General features: G+C 37.8%; 1 protein-coding gene across 2 annotated transcripts in view; it reads left to right on the plus strand.

Annotated features, from left to right (window-relative positions):
* Positions 1-23,571, plus strand: part of LOC112046784 (lysophosphatidylcholine acyltransferase) — a 52,037-nt gene that overhangs the window by 313 nt on the left and 28,153 nt on the right. For both annotated transcript variants that reach the window (XM_052885703.1, XM_052885704.1), the window contains exon 2: positions 10,316-10,461. In XM_052885703.1, coding sequence (XP_052741663.1) covers positions 10,316-10,461 — 146 coding nt within the window. The remainder of the gene's footprint in view (positions 1-10,315; positions 10,462-23,571) is intronic.

Here is a 23,571-nt window from a genome sequence, read left to right on the forward strand (position 1 = left end):
ATACAACTTAATAATAACACTAGTAAGGTAAATTTTTTTATATAATTAACATTTTATATACCATGCGATAAAAACATCATTTTGCGCAGTCTCAGTGAGATCTAGCGAATTGAATTATAATATTATTATACGATAATTAAGGTGCGACTGATGTTTTAAGCGTATTAAATATCACCAATTACATTTATTTAAAAATAGAACGTTGTGGAATACAAATAATAATAAAAAAAAACAAATTGCTTTTTATGGTCGGCGCACACTTTCTCTATTTTGTTTTACTTTAAACATAGATAATTAAATACACTTTAATACGTAGATGCAATAAACTTTATGTAGTAATAAAAACATTACATAAACATTTGAACTTGGACCTTTAAAATAGTTTTTTTTTTTATTGATTTTAGCTTACTGCTTACTATATTACGATGTATGTTTAATTAATCTTTAGGATTAATAAGTAAGGGAGCCGAAGAGGGGATTTTCGCAGTTACTCGAGCGCGGCAGTTAAACATAAGAGACTCTACCTTGCACGTTGTTGAGTACCTCCACCAAGTATGAGCTCTTATTGGATAGATTACTATAAAATGCCCGCGGTTTCCGGTCCTGTGAGAACTCCTCTCAGAATGAGAGGGGTTAGGCCAATAGTCCACCACGCTGGCCCAATGCGGATTGGCAGACTTCACACACGCAGAGAATTAAGAAGATTCTCTGGCATGCAGGTTTTCTCACGATGTTTTCCTTCACCGTTTGAGACACATGATATTTAATTTCTTAAAATGCACACAATTGAAAAGTTGGACTTGGAGGTGCATGCCCCGGACCGAATTCGAGCCCACACCCTCCGGAATCGGAGGCAGAGGTCATATCCACTGGGCTATCACGGCTCATTATCACTCAATATTATCAATGTATTATACATAGAATATTATGTTTTCTACTCTACAGCGATGGTAATGCTGGACATAGTGTTTTGGTAAGGACTTCCAAATATCGGGAGTCTAAGCCGATAGCATTGACTCTCTGCGATTGTCATGAAACTCATACTGTAGAGTTATGAAAATATTACACAACTTAATACGGCCCTCTTGCAAAATCCGTTCTTAGTGGACCTCTAATATCTATAAACTACCTCCCTGCCAAATTTCATCTTTGTACGTCAAGCTGGTTTTGAGATTTCGTGATGAATTACCTTTCTTTATATTAAGATAGGGCTAGAACATATCATAGCATAATCACTTCACATCAAGTGAACCTTATTCATAAACATGGAGTATTAAATATACTCAAATTTCTTTAAAAACCCACTGACATGTGGACTATTGGCTGCTGGTAGAGTCAAAGGTTAAAACTGGGCAGACGTGCTCGACTCAATGCAGATTTGAGGACAGAGAATCCGCATAAATAGCTTGGCAACTTCGTTCGTAACACTCCCGATAGTCCGCGCGGGCCAGAGAGCGTGTAGCGATGAAAGAAAAACCCACGACTGATGCACCTCACTTACCCGCACGCACGATGTTACACCCGCGCAGTCTTTCCCCCCGTCGCCCGCATATCATGGGTGTCGTCAACGAGCTTGCCAAGCTGTAGTCTGACTGATTGCAGATTAAACTTAGTTTTTTTTTCTTTAAAGAAAATTGAACTTTAAAATGTCGTCGTCGTCGTCGTCGTCGTTATGAACCCATATACGGCTCACTGCTGAGCTCGAGTCTCCTCTCAGATTGAGAGGGGTTAGGCCAATAGTTCTCCACGCTGGCCCAATGCGGATTGGCAGACTTCACACGCGCAGAGAATTAAGAAATTCTCTGGCGTGTAGGTTTCCTCACGATGTTTTCCTTCACCGTTTGAGACACTTGATATTTAATTTCTTAAAATGCACACAACTGAAAAGTTGGAGGTGCATGCCCCTGACCGGATTCAAACCCACACCCTCCGGAATTGGAGACAGAGGTCATATCCTGCTAACTGGGCTATCACGTCTCTCAAAATGTTGGTAAATGTCGTCTTTAAAATGTAGGGCTACATTACTTTGAAGAAAATTGAGGATCAAATCAAATCATTCATTTATTTCAAGTAGGCTCAGTTTACAAGTACTTATGACACGTCAGTTGACTGTTAAGATTCTACCACCAGTTCGGAAGGCAGGTTCTGCTGGGATTAAATCTTCATCCATGTTTATGAATATGGAGTAGCATGGTATAGAACCTTTAGAACGTCAGAACGTAACACCGTTCTGCGTCATTAGGTTACGCGCACAAACCTGTAATGTAGATCGTAATTAATAATGCCGTAATACTATATTAGGTGACTGCATACTATACACTATTACGGGCTTAGTAAGAGTCGTGATAGCCCAGTGGTTATGACCTCGCCTTCGATTCGGAGTAGGTTTGAATACGGTCCGGGGTGTTTTCCTCGCTCATTTCAGTTGTGTGCATTTTAAAAATTAAATATCACGTGTCTCAAATGGTGAAGGAAAACCATCGTGAGGTAACCTGCATACCTGAGAATTTTCTTATTTCTGTACGTGTGTGAAGTCTGTCGTTTTGAGCTAGCGAGCGTGGTGGACTGCTTAACATCTCTCATTCTGCGAGGAGACTTGTGCTTAACTGTGAGTCAAATATGGGTTGTTAATGTTGTAAAAAATGGGTTTATTACCCGACTACGACGAAGCTAAAAGGAAGGATATGTATGTATGCATGTATATTGTACTCGGTAGCGCGTAAACAACTGAACCGATTTTAATGAATGTGATGTCAAAAGATTCGTTATATTATAGATTGAGACAATATAGGCAATATATAAATTTTATAATGAAAATATATGACGGAATTACTTAGGTACTTAAAAACCCAGATTCTAGCCTCGAAAAAAAAATAAAAAGATAATCGTCACTTGTTTGGAATCAAAAAAAGTTCTTGGCAAGCACATTACAAATATGTAATAAATATCATAATAATGATTAAGCGGGCGGCTTTATAAATTAGCTAGGTGCCTATATTTTGTTTAGTTGAAGGAAGGTTTTAAAGGAAAGCCTTTAAAAGCCGGCAATGCATTAGTAGTGCTTCTGTGATGCAAATGCTCATGTTCGGTAATGGTCAATTATTCTCACGTTTCTGTAGCACCCACGACTATAATTGATCATGTGTTGGTCACTGCTTACATGACTTGTATAGTATGCCCCGTGGGTACTGCCGTTTGCTTTTTAGAAACGTGAGAATAATTGACCGTTTGTGGCTAGCATAAACGATTATGAGCCTGTGACAACGAGACCTTCCTCGTTTTTAAAAAAACTGAAAGTTTGTCAGCTCCATGCTCCTACCATAGTCCATGTGTACCTAAACATGGCGACAACTATGTTTTCGTAGACGTAGAGTTTCTTAACTAACTAACTCAACTAACTCAACTATGTAACTGGTCTGGGAGATTGACCGTGGTGGCTTTAGGAGATAGCAGGTTTCAATGGCCCAGACCTCAATCATCCAAGTATAAAGCGATTTTTTTTATATTTTCCTCCGCATTTTGTTTCCCAGAAAGGAAAAATCCCTTCTGGACTTCTGTCAATTTGGCTAGGGCGTGTCCGATTCGCATGGAATAAAGCCTTCATCAATTCAATTTCGAGAAAGAGGTTAATCGTCGGATCCAACTCGGCTGGGCTGGATCCGGGAAACTTCGCGACATCTTTTCGTCCGAAATTCCTCAGTTTCTGAAGACAAAAGTCTTCGAGCAGTGCGTGTTGCCAGTTGATTACCTATGGTTCCGAGACTTGGTCGCTAACTATGGGCCTCATAAGTAGGCTCAGAGTCACACAGCGGGCGATGGAACGAGCTATTTTATGAGTATCTCTGCGTGATCGAATCAAAAATGGGGAGATCCGCAGAAGAACCAAAGTCACCGACATAGCTCAACGAGTTGCGAAGCTGAAGTGGCAATGGGCGGGGCACATAGTTCGAAGAGCCGATGGACGTTGGGGTCCCAAAGTGCTGGAATGGCGACCCTGCACTAGTAAGCCCAGTTTTGGCCGACCCTCCACCAGGTGGACTGACGAGATCAGGCGAGTCGATGAGATTCGCTGGGTGCAGGTGGCTCAGTGGACGTCCATCGGCTGATATGATGATGATGATGATAAAAGCCTCTGGTGCAAAGATTCTAATAATATGTTACGTGCCCACAATATAACCTTAAAAAACAAAACTGATCCGAATTTAGCTAAATAAAAAATCCTGCTCTAATACGGATCCGTAGTAATATGTCTTCAGGGTAAGCTGTGTCTTTTGCATCTATGAAGTGCCACTGAAGTCAAGCGCAGATGTAGTCAAACGCAAGCCTATACGTAACCATAAAAAAACAACATAAAAAAACATTAAATTAAAAAACTAAATTAATTTTTGACGGCCTCCGTGGCGCAGTGGTATGCGCGGTGGATTTACAAGACGGAGGCCCTGGGTTCGATCCCCGGCTGGGCAGATTGAGATTTTCTTAATTTGTCCAGGTCTGGCTGGTGGGAGGCTTCGGCCGTGGTTAGTTACCACCTTACCGGCAAAGACGTACCGCAAAGCGATTTAGCGTTCCGGTACGACGCCATGTAGAAACCGAAAGGGGTGTGGATTTCATCCTCCTTCTAACAAGTTAGGCCGCTTCCATCTTAGACTGCATCATCACTTACCATCAGTGAGATTGTAGTCAAGGGCTAAAATTGGAGATTGAGAAATTTGGAGATTGTAAAGAAAAAAAAAAAACTCCGAACCTTGAAGCTTGGTTGTTGATCCTCATGTGAAATCTATATAAACAAAACATTGAAATCGGTTAGGTTTTTGTAAGCGCAATTCAAAAGATATTAAGCGAACAGAAAGTTCGTAGAAACTGGCCAGTTGGCCACTCAACGCTATCGGCGACCGAGGGAAAGTAGTTTTATATAGTACACCTTAACTACACGTGTGATGTTCTCAATGTAATACTAAAACGCTAGATAATTTGTTTTCCTCTTGGTTGACGGAACAAGTTGACGGCCCATATCAACTTTTAGAGGTGCATGCATGTCATACGTCATCTGTACCGAAGGTTATAATATATACAAGCCTCGTTCAAGAATTTAAGGGTCTTTAGCGAAGAGTTGGCGGGAGACATGATTCTTCGTGATATTTCGTAGAAAACATCAAAAAATGCCTTAATTGGCTACTGAACTTATTTGTAGTAGGACCATGGATTGACAAACATCCATCTTTCAAAATTCAAAATATAATAAGTATGTCTACAGCCCTACTCGATGTGTACTGTTTACCAATAAATAAAGTAGAAATCGCTAGGAATTTTACACCATATAATAATTATAATTGAGTTGTTCTTAAATTAATGAAAGTACAGTTGATTACTAAGCTTAGAACAATTAGATATATGTAGTTAATATATTTGAATAACATTTTATAATAATTTTTTTAACTTAAAAATGGAACCGACTTCAAAGACGTATTTCAGTTATATTGATTTTAACACAAAATTACTAAACCGATTTTCATAAACCAATCTGGAAGTGTACTCTCTCAAACAAAAAAAAATCAAAAAAGAATTTTCAAAACTTTGCATTGTTTTTTTAACCGACTCTAAAATTTTCATGATTTGCGTTTTCTACCTTCATTTCTAATTTGTTTGTTGGTAAACAGTACAGGCTCTTCTTCTAAAAGAGAATAAAATTAAAAAAAGCAAGTCCACAAAAATATTAGAGTTTCATTAATCATCAGAACAATATAAATAAAAAAAAGCATAATGCTCGTGAATACTTGTTAGTCAACATTCATTCTAGACACATGTCTGCCCCTATAGCCAAGTGGCACGTCGATTTTCTTTCGCAAACGCTTCGATAGCTAGTAAAATATATGGGAATGACATTTGATATCGACAGATCACGTGATCAAGATCTGTCATTCCCCTACATTTCTAGTTTCCGAAGCGTTTGCGATTGTAGAAAGAGAATCGTGCCAATTGGTTACAGGGGCTGGTCTGCTAGTTTTTGTAGAAATTTACTTAAGCAAATAAGGCATTATTTGCTTGAGTAAATTGGCATTTTTATACAAATTGCCTGATCGTTTAGTAAATTGGCATTTTTATTACAAGTCAAGGTTACTAAGTCAGCCAATTCGCTGCAGTCTGTACATTGTGATTTGCGTGACGTAAACATGTTTACCTTCAAGCTGGATAGGTATTAGGTAACTGTATTGTCTCGGATCGATTCTCCGCCGTTGTAGGTACACTGCGATTAGAAATACATCATTCCATTAAATTGTTTAGATTCCACGGCATAGATGTATCATTAACGACCTATTTTAACGACTACCAGACCTCTACATTCTCTCCTTAAAGGAAGACCCAGGCTGCTTCAATGTGAGTGGGCTTAAGGTCTTTGGCTTTATAACGACACTATAGGATTCCCTCTTTATGGGTCATGACCGTTATGACCCATTGCAGCTCATATACGAGTTAGACTTAGAGGGACCTATAAGGAGGGAGGGATTAATATTAGATGTTAATAATACTCCCCGAATTATCGAAGTGAACACTGCAAACTTCTAAACTCCGAGCTATGAATTTTATGAAAGAAAAATGAGCCCAAGAAATGCGAAAGTATGTCTGTCTGCCTGTCTGTCCGAGAGCCTCTTATTTGTTTACATATCCAGAAGATAGGCTACCTTTTAACTCAGAAAATTTATGGCTCCTGATTTGTTATAAAATACAAATATAACAAAATTTCACGCAAACGGAGTCGCGGATCTCCGCTAGTATTTCATACCATGACACACGAACTCGTGATCCGAAGTCGCATAGGCAGGCATCATGTATTGAGCACGAGTCTCCTCTCAGAATGGGGGTTAGACTAATAGTCCACCACATTGGCCCAATGCGGATTGGCAGACTTCACACAAGTGAGAATTAAGAAAATTCTCAGGTATGCAGGTCTCCTCACAATGTTTTTACAAATGATCCTTCATCGTTTGAGACAAGTGATATGTAATTTCTTAAAATGCACATAACAGAACAGTTGGAGGTGCATGCTTTGAACCAGATTCGAACCTACGCAATCGGAAGCGAAGGCAGATGTCATTTCCACTGTGCTATCACTTCTCTTAGTCATGCATGATTATTGGCTAGTAGCTGATACCCGTGACTTCTTTCGCGTGAAATTAGGGTTCCTACATTTTTTGCGTAAAATGTATATCGTCGGTTTAGATGTGATACCTCGTAAGTAACAATTTTTGGTAAAAATTGATTTTGATGCTTTAAACAGCTTTTCCGGTGGTAGCCCGTAAATATCTTGTAGTACGTACATTAAAAAAACGTTTTTGGTCGCATAAAACGACTTTTAGTGATACCTAAAAGATGTTTCTTGTCTCTCCTGTAAAGTTCGTCAGTTAGCTATCACATTTAGACCGACGATATATCATCATTACAATCAGTTTTTCGCAATTCAAAATTTCGCAAGCAAAAGTACCGTGGTTTCTTTCAGGACAACCTATGTGTTAATCCAGAGTATTAAGTATAGGGTCTATATCTTCATTTTAAATTTCATTATTGGATGTTGATTCAGTCTCCGAACTTCTCGAGTCTCACAATAAAGGCCAAGGTAAAAGCGTACAATTTATTTTTTAACGTGCCCGGAAGCATTGCCTTCCTCTTATCATAACAAAACAAACTACTTGCATTGTATTTGTATTGCCAATGACTTTACATTTATGTAACATTACAATTTATATACCGCCTCGTTGGTGTAGTGGTTAACTTATGTGGTTTTGGATCACGAGGTCCTGTCCTTTCCGTGTTAGATATATTATAAGCTATATATTACCCCTGTATTCCTACGGAAACGGGAACCACGCGGGTAAAATTGCGCGGCGTCAGCTAGTTTTTAAATAAAATTCTTAATCTGGAGATGGGAAGTTAATAGTGTTAAGTACAACCCCTTACCTCGGAAAGCTCGCGTAGTTATCGGCATCAGTTATTATAATTAACGTCTAATTGTGGTAGCCTCCCAACCCGCATCGGAGCAGTATGGTGCTCCATGTTGCTCCAAGCTTTAAGCTCCATATCTTCTCTTCTATACCGCCAAGCGATTTAGCATTCCGGTACGATGTCGTGTAGAAACCGAAAGGGGTGTGGATTTTCATCCTCCTCCTAACAAGTTAGCTCGCTTCCATCTTAGATTGTATCATCACTTACCACAGGTGAGATTGTGGTCAAGGCCTAACTGAAGAATAAAAAAAATAAAGGTTAAAAATGTCTAACCATGGCCCCGCGAAAGTCTGCATGAACTTTAATTGTCAGTGACCATTTTTTTGAAGATTTATACAAGACGCGTATTGTGAGGAAGTTCCTCACTCTCGCCGCTTGCTCGAGCAAGCCCTGCAAATTGTGTAACAGGTTTTTGGACTTTAAACCCCAGGGTTACGAAGCATCACTTAGCAAATAATAATTTCTTATTAAAAAGCGAAAATAACAAGATGACAGCAAATATTGGCTCGCAACAAGCAAGGTAGGCATTTGGAAATTGGCCAAACGTGTTGCCAGCGACTCACACTTACTAGTATACCTGAGTGCACCTGGCAACTCAATAATTAACAAAAATTCATCGTCATTCTCCTTTTGGCCTTTTTGTTAGCCCTGTCTCTCGACAACAAGCTCATTCAAAGTTATTTCAAAACTGGAATAAACATCTTACAAAAGGAAGGCAATATAGACAATTTGAAATTTTCTCTGATAACTTTTCTCGTTTCTTTTAATCGATGGTTTTCCATTTTTCATCAAGTACACCATCTGCTTGGTTCGTTAATCAGACTGATACTAATATAAGTGGGAGAGTGTTTATATTCTGGTAGTAAACTGTTGATGTCCTATAATCATAAATAAATAATAAATAACACAGTTTATTATGAGCATGCGCTCACTATATCAACTCCGTACCATCACCTGAGGGCCTAGTGGCTGTTTGATACTGTTACTGTCACGTAACGTAAACGCGAATTTCTAAGAAATTGAAACAGCGCCATCTAGTGGCACTACTGCACAACCTTTTCAATTCCATATAAATTTGCGTTTACGTCAACGTGATAGTAACAGTATGAAAATATTGAAAACTCCCACTAGGCACACAGATTACTTCGCTCGCGACGTGTACCACACGATGGCATCTAGATGTGACACGTGCATACCTAGGGCTAAAACACTGGTAGACTAGTCGGAAATTCGTTGTTCACTGGTGACGACCCACTTGTCGACGACAAGTGGATACCTAGCGACGAGGCGCGGGTCGGGTCCCAGGTGGCTTTAATGAGCTACGACCTTAACTGTGTAATTTAATCAGATCCGTTTGACAGCTCTATTTAATGACATATACGTCAGATAAACGCCAATCCCCTAGGAAAACTGTCAGTTTGATAATTATAATGAAATTAATTTGTTTGTCAAACGGATCCGATCAAACAACGCATTTAACCCCAAATAAGGATTCATAATAAACCTGGAATGTCTAAGGAGTTTTGTTTGACAATGTTATGCAATTTGTGTTTTATAATTATCAGCCTGTTTTAACGGCCTACTACAGGGACAGGTCTCCCTCCTTATAGAAGAAGGGATATGGAGCTTAGACCCACCACGCTGCTATCATGATCAGATGTTAATTATAATGACCGTGATCAACTTAACGTGCTCTCCGAGGCAAGAATGAAACACCGCTAACTTCCCACCTCCGGGCTGAGAGTTGCAACTGAAAGGGGAATACCCACCGGCCCATACAACGTAGGTCCAAGGGACCCAGGTATACCCCCATATAAAAGTATATGGAGATGATAATATGATGTATAAATAATGATCTGGCTAAATAATTGGCTCCATAAAAGTATTATTTATTTTAAATCTTTATTGCACACAAAAAAATAAAGACACAAATAATAAGAAAAAAAAAATACAACAGAAAAGTAAGATGCGCAAAGGCGGTCTTATCGCTAAAAGCGATCTCCTCCAGACAACCTTACCTCCAAAGTATGTTTCTTGGAGAAAAATACATTATTTATTACTTTTTTAGGGAAAAAATGTTCGCCGATGTACCAAAGCGGCGAAGTAACATTTAAAACTATTATTTTTTTTCTGTTACCAACAAGCTTAACAAACACGATAACGAACAAACAAAACAAAAATAAGTCTTCAAAAAAATATCGTAAATCTCGGGCTGTATGGTCAACGATCAAAGCATGCCCCCATTAAGCTTACCCTGTTCAAAAACCTTATGCAAGCCACAGTTCCCAATTAGCCTGATGATGTACTTTTGTTGCAGACTGCCATCTTCACCGTGATCCTATTACCCTTTCGGGTCATAGTGATATGTTTCCTGATAGTCACCGCGTGGTTCCTGGCGTGCATAGGGCTCCATAGACTCACTGAGGACGACCTGAGGGAGAAACCCATGACCGGGTGGAGGAGGTAACTATTTTGACTTTGAGGGTAGTTTATTTAAGTTATTTGCGGACTTATATTTGGTGTATTAGAGGCAATTTTAGGGTTCCGTAGTCCGTAGTTCCGTAGTGTTATCGCATTAGTTTTCTTATATTTGTATTTTTTTTTTGTCTTTATTATTTAGGACTCTTTACAAAAGCCAGAATAAATTGTTATTATTTCTCAATTTATCTTTTGTTGCAAAATATTATGTATTTTGATTTATAATAATGTATTAAATATATATATGTTATCCGTTATTATATTTTTACATAAAGCATTGATAAAAGGCCAAAAAAGTGCAAAAAATATTGCACTTTTTTGACCTTTTAAATGTCTATGTTAATGTAATTTCAATGCCATGGGTCACTGCCAGACATATAGGTACCTATGATTGGAGACGTGTTTTCTTTTTACTTTTTTTATTACTGCCGTGAAATCAGAAAATTCTACTGTACGTATATATTTATCAGACAAACATACTTAATAGTTACAGTTGATTCACACAGTACAGTTGCAGGAGATTTTTCACAGAAATAGTACATTACTGCAGCGGCCGGCAAGAGAGGCATTGAGGGACGAACGTGTGACGGAATTTTTTTTTTGTTAAAAATTAAAAAAAAAATTTGCAATATCTTTTTGACCAATATTCTCATTCCCCTCCAACTGGTCGGGAAAGACTGTATTGTGTATATGACTGCATAAGTGGGTACGACAATAGATCAACGGGGCGGGGATCGAACCACCACCCCTCGATGATGAGTCCGACTGCTCTTGCCATTGAGCTATTGAGGCTCTTTTAATGTGAATTTTCCGGGAATTATGTAGGTTTGAGATAATTCTGACAAAGTTGAAGTTTGTTGTATACTAGTGTCTTCGGCGTGATTCTGAATTTCAAAGTTTTGATGGTAAGTCGATAATGGTGATAGGATGTAAATTTTAATTTTGTTAATTTTACGTGTAATACTTTTTTACTATTTTAAAACCAATGACGAAGTTGACGAACAACTAACAACAATAGTTTATTACGCGCCAAAGTATTTTTTTCACTAAACAGCTATCTATGTGCAAGCCAGTTCGAAATTTAAATTAAACCTTTGATAAATTACCTCTTTGGTCGCCATGTTGCGAAGTAGAAGATCGTTCTATTTTTAAATCACGACAAATATGATTTTTCATAGTAATTTATTTGACCGCTAAACACGACAAAATGGATTTTGACACAAATTTCCGGCCGCAGCTCGACTAGTAAAGCAAGTTCGATTTATCTCGAAGATGATTGTCAAAATAATGCTCAAATTTTCAAGCATGTTTGAGAAAAAATATTTATTTATATTTAAATACGGTAGACTGTAGACTGTAAGTTGAATTTCCGTCCAAGTTTTTGTACATTTCATAGCTTTCCTGCTTCGCAAACACAATAGTCGCTGTACGTTACGAATGCGAGGCTAACAAAAGCCAGTTGCAGGGCATTGTTAGTTTAAAATATACTTACTATTTAGTACTATGTAGGTTAGTAAGCCTTGAAAACCGGAACATAGAGTCTGTGGAGACGCGGGAAGTAAAAATTATTTAATATTTAATTATCGGATGCTCGCGACTTTGTTTGCTTGTGAACTTTCATTATTCGTGACCAGTTTTTAGAAAATATAATAAGTATACTTAGCAAGCTATTCGTAAAAGATAGATAGGTTATATTAAAGAGGAATATCCCACCATATATTGTTTTGTTATAACTCGAAGGGATTAGGCAGCATTCGATGAAAGCTCAAATGTGGTTTTTTCCTCGTCACTTCCAACAATTATTATAATCGCCATATTTCACAAACCTTGATAAGTTATATTAGTATATTATTTACTTAAACGATCTAATTTATTTCACACCAAAAATTTCTTAAATAATTTTAAGAAGTAAGTAAATGTATTACTTTCAAGTAATTCTGTAATTATGTGTTTTGCTGTTAAATACATTCTTTCTGTACTATTCTAAATCTTCTATAAATCACTCTGTCTATTTGTTATAATCGTATTAAAATCCATTCAGAAGTCCTTGAGTTTATCGCAAACATACAGACAGACAGTGAGACGTGGTGGAGGACTTAGTTTTAATATAATACGTATACAGTAGAGATAGCAATAAAATATGTCTTGATATTACTTATCTATCGTCTTTAAAACATCTTTTTAAACATAAAAGTTTTATAATGTCGACTACTCCACTGTTCCGACTTTCCAGGAACTTATAAAACGTATGAAATGGCAGTGCAGAAGTATGCGTCATTACCTGCAAAGCAGTATTGTAGGCGTGATACAGTTCTCCTTTCGCTCGACGTGCATTACCTATACCTACTTGCTCAAACCAAACCGCAAAGCTACAGTTTTTTTTTTTTTTAAATATTTGCCATATTTTAAATATGACCAATATTCCCATTCCCCTCCAACTAGTCGGGAAAGACTGTATTAGGAGTGGGTACGACAATAGGCCAACGGGGCGGGGATCGAACCACCACCCTTCGGTGGTGAGTCCGTCCGCTCTTACCGTTGAGCTATTGAGGCTCTATTGAGGCAGTTTAACTTAATCCAACGATTTTACATTTGGGTAACTAAGCAAACCGCTGTTAATTCGCTGGACTAAATCCAAATCCATACTAATATTATTAAAACGCCGACACCCCGCGGTTTCACCCGGGTAATTCCCGTTACTGTGGGAATATGTTTATAAAATATGGCCTATGACAATCATAAACAGTGGATTACTATTAGTAAAAAAAGTTTCAAAATTGGTTCAGTAGATCCAGAGATTTCCAATCTTTATGATTTTATTTTAAACTAGCGGACGCCCGCGATTTCGTCCGGCCCTTAGACCTCTTTAATCCAGCCCTTACAGTAGTATCGCTGTAAAAATGTAGTAACTTCTCCCGTTTTCCCAACATTTCGCTTCACTGCTCTGCTTCTATTGATCGTAACGTGATGAAATGTATACTATAACCTGCCCAGGAGTATGAAGAATAACTGTACCAATTTCGTTAAAATCCGTCAAGTAGTTTTTATTTCTATTACATACAGACAAAAATTTTACTGATTGCCTTTTTAGCATCAGTATCGATCACTAATCAACCCCTGATAGTTATTTTGGAAATATATTTCATGTACAGAATTAATCTCTCTACAGATTTATTATAATTATTAATTATAAATTGGTGAACGGACTTCGTCCGTGTTAAATTCAGTTTTTCGTGAAACCCCGCGGGAACCATGGATATTTTGGGATAGAAACTAGCCTATATGCTCAATAACCTCCTGTATCTCTAGTGAAAGTCCCAGAAAAATAGGTTCCGCCACTCCAGAGCCATGACAGATTCAATCCGACAGAGAGACTAACATTTTTTTTAAAAAGCTTGATTATGTTTTGCTAGTGGGAGGGCTAGTTAACACCCTACCGACAAAGACGTACCACCAAGGGATTTAGCGTTCCGGTACGACGTCGTGTAGAAACCGAAAGGGGTGTGGATTTCATCCTCCTCCTAACAAGTTAGCCCGCTTCCATCTTAGATTGCATCATCGCTTACCAGTGAGATTGTAGTCAAGGGCTAACTTGTAAAGAATAAAAAAAAATACCGTGTAAATAGCTATAAGCACTTGAAGAAACACATTCATTTAGACATCACAGACATACATACTTTTCAATTTTATTTATATATGGTATTGATGATGCAAACTACTGTGGTTTTATGAACTTGTTAATTTTAATTATCACGTTAATTGGTAAGTAGTGGAAAACCTTGCCCGCACGTGCGTTCGTAGAAGTTTAACGTGTAAATAAAACTATTGAAGGTTAGGAGGGGGAGGATGCAAAAACTCCTTTACGCGATATCGTAATGAAATGTTAAATCGCTTGGCGGTACGTTTCTGCTGGTAGGGTGGTAATCACGGCCAAAGCCTCCCACCAGCTAGACCAAAGTTCCCCAAACTTTTTTGGGTCGTAGACCTTGCCCTGTTTTTCCGTGTTGGGTTCCCCTACTTACCTGATATTTATCATTATCAACTCATATTCGGCTCAGCTCGAGTCTCCTCTCAGAATGAGAGGGGTTAGGCCAATAGTCCACCACGCTGGCCCAATGCGGATTGGCAGACTTCACACACGCAGTGAGTTAAGAAAATTCTCTGGTATGTATGTTTCCTGACGATGTTTTTCCTTCACCGTTTGAGATACGTGATATTTAATTTCTTAAAATGCACACAACTGAAAAGTTGGAAGTGCATGCCCGGGACCGGACTCGAACCCACACCCTCCGGAATCGGAGGCAGAGGTCATATCCACTGGGCTATCACGGCTCTCTTGATTTCCAGTAAATCACCTGATATTGATTTCCTGTAAATTTCTAACTGTAGTGAAGTTTAGTGTAAAAACTTAAAATAAAAACAAATGTTAATTTATGCATTTATTATTTGAATTTAAATTAAAACTACTCAAAATCAAATTTTGTATCTGTTATGTATAATATACGTAACATTAAATAAACATAACATAAACTATAAATAAAATAACATAAGCAATAAGTCAATATTTTTAGTGAGAAGGATTAACCTGATGCTTTAATAATAAAGATATTTAAGAAAGTATGATAAATAGGTATATAGGTACTATCAGTGTATGTGTTGATATCCACTATCGCGGACCCCCATTTTCATTTCATGGACCCCCAAACTTTTTTTCTCTGACGTAGACCCTTGCAGGTGGTCATAGACCCCTAGGGGTCGATATAGACTACTTTGGGAATCACTGAGCTATTGACGAGCGAGCGAGGTCAATTGACCTCGTACCGCAGCGAACGTGTTAAGAACGCTTCAATCGGTCCAGCGGGGATCGGACCTCCGTCTTGTAAATCCACTGCGCATACCTCTGCGCCACGGAGGCCGTAAACTAACTTATAGCTTTTATAAAATCACGAAAGTCTGGCTATTAACCTTCAATCTGATGCTTTGAAATAAACGTAATTGGTTTGCTTTGATTTGAATCTGGATAGGCCAGATGTCTAGAACATCTTCCATGTCAACGAGCGATAGTTAGCGTGCCTCTAATTTTACCGGTGCCGCTAGATCGAAGGCCAACAGCCGATAATGTAGAGCTGAATTCACGCAGCTATACCAGCAGACTTATATTTTGCTAGACCCCGCTTGTTCATTCTATAGTATAAAATCCATCTGTGTATCACGGGTATTTCATTTTTAATTTTACTTGAAAGGAATCATAAAGTGCAAAGAGACGAAAGAAATAGCACGGTTTTAATGGCCTCGATAGCGCAGTGGTATGAGTAGCGGATTTACAAGACGGAGGCCTTGAGTTCTATTAAAAAGAAACGGCTTTACTGGATTTAATTACGGATCTTTATTACTCACACACTGGTTACAAGTTACAACTTACAATGGCGGACACCGGAAGAAGCAGAAAGAATGAAGATTGACAATAGACTTAAGCATAGATTATATATACTCGGAGGATACATAATTTAGTGAGAGTGTTTATTTTGGTGATACCAATTTCTAACACCCCAACTTCAGCAAATAAACTAAACTCATAATTAAACAAATTCAAATCTGACATAGTCCTAAACCCCCCATACATTTATAGTGTTTATCTATACTTAAAGCCTTTGTAAGAAAATCAGCAGGCATGGCTGTTGTTGGCAAATATTCCAATTTTATAATTTTTTCACAAACTGCATTCTTAATGAAATGATATTTAATATCAATATGTTTACTTTTTCTATGATATGAATGATTATTTGCCACCAACTTCTGAGCACTCTGGCTATCATTATATAAAATTACAAAACTTGAATTTCCAGTTAATTCATACAACAAAGATCTTAAATACATAGCCTCTTTGCATGCCTCTGCTATAGACATATATTCAGCCTCCATACTTGATAAAGCAACAGTCTTTTGTTTCTTACACTCCCAGGAAATAGCCGAGCCTGACATCACAAAACAATAGCCAGTATAGGATTTGCGGTCTATGACATTACTAGCCCAATCAGCATCAACAAATCCTACAAGATCAGCTTTTTCCTTAACATATTTTAAACAATAATTTTTAGTTTTCTTTAAATATCTTAGTACTCTCTTTGCATAATTCCAATGAACACTAGTATAACACTTATTAAATTGACTGAGAAAACTGATACAATAAGTTATGTCAGGTCTTGTAAGAACTGACAAGTACATGAGACTACCTATTAACTGTTGAAATGGAATATTACTATCAAAACTTTCTGATTTATTGATATTTAACTTACATTCCATCGGAGTACTAGCATCTTTACAGTTAATCATGTTAAATCTCTCTAACAACTGCTCAACATATAGCTCTTGGTCTAAGGTAATAGAATTAGAATTTTTATCAATTTTAACTCTCATGCCTAAGCATTGCTGAACCTGTCCTAAATTTTTAATCTTAAAGTTAGAACACAATACAGAAATTAAATTATCAGTCTCTTGTTTGTTATTAGAATAAACAAAAAAATCATCCACATACAATGCAATAATAATTTTACATTTATCATTCATTTTTGTGAAAACACATGGCTCTAAATTACTCTTTTTAAACCCCAATTCACATAAACATTGCTCTACTCTCTCATACCAGGCTCTAGAGGACTGCTTTAACCCATAAATTGCTTTATTTAATTTTACAATATTTACTTTTTTATCAATATCACAATTTATGTTTGGTTGAACCATATAGATATCCTCTTTGAGATAACCATTTAAGAAAGCTGTTTTCACATCTAAATGAGTGATTTCTAAACTTAATTGTACAGATAAAGCAAATAACAATTTCAGGGTAGAGTGTCTTACCACTGGTGAAAAAGTTTCATCATAATCAATACCTGGCCTCTGTGTGAAGCCTTTAGCCACTAAACGTGCCCTGTAACGCACACTGTTATCACTATCAACTTTTCTTTTAAACACCCATTTACACTTCACTAAGGTTTTATCACTGGGTAATGAGTCCACGGGGACCCATGCATCATTTTCCTCGAATGCCTGTAACTCCTCCTTCATTGCATCAATCCAATAGTCTCTGTCAGGTCCTTTTAAAGCCTCCTGAACACTAATGGGATCACAACTCATAACTGGAGGTGATGTGGTAGCTAGGTTTGTATAACCGTAGCGCTCTGGTATTTTTCTTGTACGCTTTTCAACTTCAGGGCCTTTATCTTCTGCTTGCTCATCAAGCTTCTGAGATTGCTCTAAGGTGGTATCCAAATCAGTCATAGCGTTAAGATATTCTGACTCCGAAGAAATATTAAGATCTGGATTCAACGTAGATTCCTTCTTAATTTCTATGTCTATACTCTTAACATCACTGCTCGACTCTTCTGTTTGGATAATATCCCCAACTGAAACTGGTACATATGAGTCCTGCTGATTTTCTATATTCTCATGAATAATTACATCTCGACTCGTAGTAATACATCTTTTACTAGGATCATACACCCGGTAACCTTTGACATTATCAGCAAATCCAACTAAAATTTGCTTTTTGGACTTGGTATCCCACTTTAGCCGCTTCTCTTTTGGCACGTGAACCATCACCTGGCTGCCAAATATTCTTACATGACTTAAATCTGGTTTTGTATTTGTCCATAGCTCATATGGTGTTTTATTATTTAAGCCTGATGCAACTGACCTGTTTCTAAGATAGACGGCAGTATTGGCTGCCTCTGCCCAAAACTTCTTATCTAGACCTGCATCAAATAATAAACAGCGAGCCCTCTCAACAATGGTTCTGTTAATACGTTCACTTAAACCATTTTGCTCAGGAGTATATGCATTAGTCTTCTGATGAAGAATGCCGGCCTGCTTCAAATAGTTCTCAAATTCATTGCTACAAAACTCTAAGCCATTATCCGTTCTAAAAATTTTAATTTTTTGGTTTTGTTGGTTTTCTACCATCGCCTTATATTCTTTAAAATATTTAAATGACTCACTTTTCGCTTTAAGGAAATAAATATGAACCATACGAGTATAATCATCAACAAAAATTAGGAAATACCTTGCTCCACCAATCGAGATGGTCTCCATCGGCCCACACACATCTGCATGAATGATATTTAAAGATGCACTGCTCCTTGTTCCTGTCACTGCTCCGTCTTTCATTTTGTTCAGATCGTTTATATTCAAGTGACCCAGTCTCCTATGCCAAACTTGACTACTGACTGCTGGAGTTGATGTAAACAAACATTGTTTATGTTCTATGGCTAACTTGTATACACCATCTATCTCATTTGCTATGGCCACCAAATTATTGAGTTTGTTGTAAATATAGCAGCACTTTTCTTTGAAATCCACTCTGTTGCCATTTTTGATAAGTTGACTTACTGATATTAAGTTCGTAGTGAGGTTAGGTACACATAGAACGTCTTTTAAAATCACTTCATATTTACATTGTGGAGTCAAAGTAACTATTGCAACGTCACCCGAACACAACACTGGCATAATACTTTGATTTGCTGTAATTATCTCTTTTGTGCTAGGTGTAAAACACTCATTCTGCACGATGTTTACATCCGTGGTCATATGCGTACTCGCACCGCTGTCTAAATAATAATCATATTTACTGTAGTTCCCATTTAAAAACACTGCGGAAAACGCGTTCGTTTTCTTTATTGGTAGTTTCCTGCACTGTGATTTATAATGTCCAGGCGATTTACACCGAAAGCAAATGATATTACTTTTATCGGATTTCATAGATAATCCGGCATCTCCGGCGCCATGACGGTTTGACATTTCATTGCCTTGTCTGACAAATTTTTTATTATGTTGTCGGCCATGTTGTCCTATATTTTTATTATAGAATGCACTTCCGGCCACGCTACTTTCATTGTCTATGTCGATTAACTTGGTTTTAATGACATCGGCACTAATGGTGATTCCAGAATGTTCTATCGCCATTATCATGGGAAAGTATTTTTCAGGTAGCCCTGCCAACATCAAACATCCTATCCACTCTTCGTTAACAGTAAAACCGGTTCCGGACAATTTCTGAGCTGTTTCCATTATTTTTGTAATGTAATTTGTCATTGAATTAGAGTCATCCAGGCGTATAGAAATTAAATTCCGTAATAATGTTATTCTTCTTGAAAATCCTGAATCGTCAAACATGGTTTTCAGCTTCATCCATAGGTGCCTTGTGCTGGAAGCGTCCTTAATATGGACATATAAAGATGGATCTATTGTTAAAATTAACTTAGCTTTCGCTTTTGCATCTTCTGCGGCTACTAATTCTGGACTCTCTTCTTTAATGCACTTATCCATGCTCTCCAGAACAAGAAGATTCTCCGCTGCAAACGCCCATTCGTGATAATTCTCGCGTCCCTTCAGCTTGGGCACGCTAGTCAGGAATGAACTGGAACTCGAACTAGCCATCACTGTTAATTTGTATTCAATTACTTTATACGTTTTACTTTAATATTAATTTCGGGCTTACTGTGCCCATAACCTATTAAAAAGAAACGGCTTTACTGGATTTAATTACGGATCTTTATTACTCACACACTGGTTACAAGTTACAACTTACAATGGCGGACACCGGAAGAAGCAGAAAGAATGAAGATTGACAATAGACTTAAGCATAGATTATATATACTCGGAGGATACATAATTTAGTGAGAGTGTTTATTTTGGTGATACCAATTTCTAACAAGTTCGATCCCCGGCTGGGCCGATTGAGATTATCTTAATTGGTCTAGGTCTGGCTGGTGGGAAAATTCGCCCGTGTCTACTTACCACCCTACCGGTAAAGACGTACCGCTAAACGATTTACGGGTACGATGTCGTGTAGTTACTGCAATGGGGGGTTTTGTCATCCTACTCCTTCGAAGTTAGCCCACTTCTATATTAGATTGCATCATCACTTACCATCAGGTGAGATTATAGTCAAAGGTTAAGTTGTGTAGAATAAAAAAAAACGGTGATACATAGAAGGGTGTTGTGTTGGTGGGCCGAAAGTCCAAGAACATCAAGGCCTTGGAGTCAAGAGGGACCTTTTCAGCGGATAATAGTCCGGCACTATCTGATTCAGGACAACACAAACACAGTATGAATATAATATGAGCTTTGTTAGGAGTCTCTTAGCGTGATCGAATCAGAATCAGTGATCGAATCAGAATCAGTGATCGAATCAGAATCAGTGATCCAATCAGAATCAGTGATCGAATCAGAATCAGTGATCGAATCGATATCAGCTGATATCATGATAATGATGATGCTGAACTTAGTAGGTACAGCAAATAAACGCAACGTCGTTACTGTACATACATTTTTCCAATAGCCGGCCACTAGACTTCTCGGATTTGAGCCTGACTATCGAGGCTTTGAATATAATATAGTACTTGTGGTTGACATTCGCAGGCCCGATGCACGCTATCAGCATGCGTGCCGTGTTACTTTATTATCGATCGTAATAAATAAAAGTAATAAGTTAAATAAGTTACTTTAACCGTAATGTCAAGGTCAATATTACCTCAAATAGAAGTAAAAAGTTTATTTTTATATAAATTATATTACTTAGTATTCACACGTCGTCAAGGTAAAGCTTTGTAGAGCGAAGCGCGTCCAATCAAGACATTGAACATAGATGTTGAAACGCAACGGAAGATGAATCACGAACGACGTTTCCGACGCGGATTTGTATTTATCTAGATCCCGCTTGTACATTTAATAGTATAAAATCCAACGGTGTCTTGTTTTTCTACCATCTCTTTAAGTCGTGTTCCTCACATATGAGGGTCGGGACCTCATCCATCTTTGGCTTTGAATTTCACTAGATCATGTCTTCAGCCACCCAAAGTGCATTGTAGTCTGTGGAGTCAAGTTTTTGGAACACAATGATATGTTTTCCAAGATTATCGTAATCTTAGAACTTTGGGAAAAACTCATGTTTCAAAAGGTTAAAACGTGTTTTTTTCCAAAGTTCTGGGGATTTGCCTTAACAGACATAGAGATAAATAGAGGTTCAATTGTTTCTTTGACAGACAATTTGTTTTAATCTAGAGCAAGAACCTGTGATTACCATTTACCTTATCTTAGTCATCTATACTAATATTATAAAGAGGAGAGATTTAATTGTTTGTTTGTTTGCTCTGAAGCTACTGAACCGATTTAAAAAATACTTTCACAGTTGGGAAGCTTCACTATCCTCCAGTGAAATGAATGAATGAATGAGATTTCTTTGCTTGAACGCGCTAATCTCAGGAACTATTGGTCCGATTTGAATAATTATTTCAGTGTTAGATTAGAGACCATTTATCGAGGAAAGCTATAGGCTATATATTCCCCGTATTCATACAGGAACGGGAACCACGCGGGTCAAACCGACACACACACACAGCGTCTTCTATTTATAATATAAAGGCTGAAGTTTCTCAGTCCATGCATCTTCCGTACATATAGGAGCATGTAATTTGAAACATGCGACGCTATACGAAAACTTTGTAGAGTAATTTGTAATGATTAAAGATTTAAAATAATTCATGTAAACGCTAAAGATAATTGCACTAAAACATGACCGGCTTTATTTTGCCTTAACAATTACAGTCAAAACTTGATCTTACTATTAATCATTGGAACATGAGTTTTAAAGCTATATAAATACAGTATAAATTGCTTCGTAAGGCTGTAAGGCTGGTTCGCTTAGCACCAGATATCTAGTTTCGAGGTCGAGAGTATACTAGTTTACGGAAAACTGTTTGTTTTTCCGTATTATCTTTAGCTATTGTAAACAAATAAATTGTGTTATCTTGGCCTATCAAGTAACTATGAATGTGTATTTCTACACAAGTCCTGTCATCAGGGGTTGCCTGTCAGGGATTGCTTATAGCAATAAGGCCGCCTTTGCTTGGTTAATTTTAGGTTTTTTTTTAAATGTTGTTTTGTATTTAATGTGCAATAAAGTATTTCTTCTTCTTCTTCTATGTGTAAGATTGCTAAAGTTATCCATCATCATCATTAACAGCCGATGGACGTCCACTGCTGGACATAGACCTCTTGCAAATACTTCAAACACAATGGTCTCGAGCCGCCTGCATCTAGCGGCTTCCTGCAACCCGCTTAATGTCCTCGGTGTACCAGTGGAGGGTCGAAAAACACTGCACTCTGGGATCCCGACGTCCATCGGCTCTCCGAACTATATGCTCTGCCCATTTCCACTTCAGCTTCGCGACTCGCTGAGCTATGTCAGTGTCTTTGGTACGTCTGCGGATCTCCTCATTTCTGATTCGATCACGCTGAGAAACTCCAAGCACAGCTCGCTCCATCGCCCGCTGAGTGACTGAGAATAGATCCATTCCTAATTACGGTTTACTCATTTTACTTGTATACCGAGAGCAGACATATCTCGTTTTCGGAAGTCTAAAGGTTCGTCAGCCCATGCTCCTACCGTCCGTACCACATATTTAGTAAGTTAAAATTTTCAGATTTCACGCCATTTTCGTCAGTTAGATCCACGAATAAAGGAATTGGGGTCGCAATTTATTAATCCGCGAATAGTGTAAGCGCGAATAAGTAGCTTTTACTGCATACCAGACACTGGAAAACACCCATGCTTTTTAACACAAATATTTTCCTGTGCCAATCGAACCCACGTCCGTGGATGCAGAAAGCAGGACCACTATCCACTGCGCCACGCAGCCGTCTAAAGTCTATTATTCTACATGTATTTTACTAGCTGTTAACTTATTAAAATAAGATACCTACTTATTTAAAAACTCAATTTATTTTATAATTTGTATTCTAGCTAGATGCTTACATTTTTAATTCCCGATGTAAAAAGAAAAAGGTTAACGTGTTGTGTAGCTGTCGAAACGAATGATAAAAAGTTTGAAAGCCAACGTGATCGACTCGTGGTGGAACGTAGTTATACGTCGGCTATATAACGTATATAACGTATATAACGTATATAACGTATATAACGTAGTTATATGTCGGCTTTTGTTAATTTTGAATAATATAACGTAGTTATATTATTCAAAATTAACAAAAGCCGACATAGCTCAGCGAGTTGCGAAGCTGAAGTGGCAATGGGCGGGGCAC

Source organism: Bicyclus anynana, chromosome 15 (assembly GCF_947172395.1).
Source record: "Bicyclus anynana chromosome 15, ilBicAnyn1.1, whole genome shotgun sequence".
Classification (NCBI taxonomy): Eukaryota; Metazoa; Arthropoda; class Insecta; order Lepidoptera; family Nymphalidae; genus Bicyclus; species Bicyclus anynana.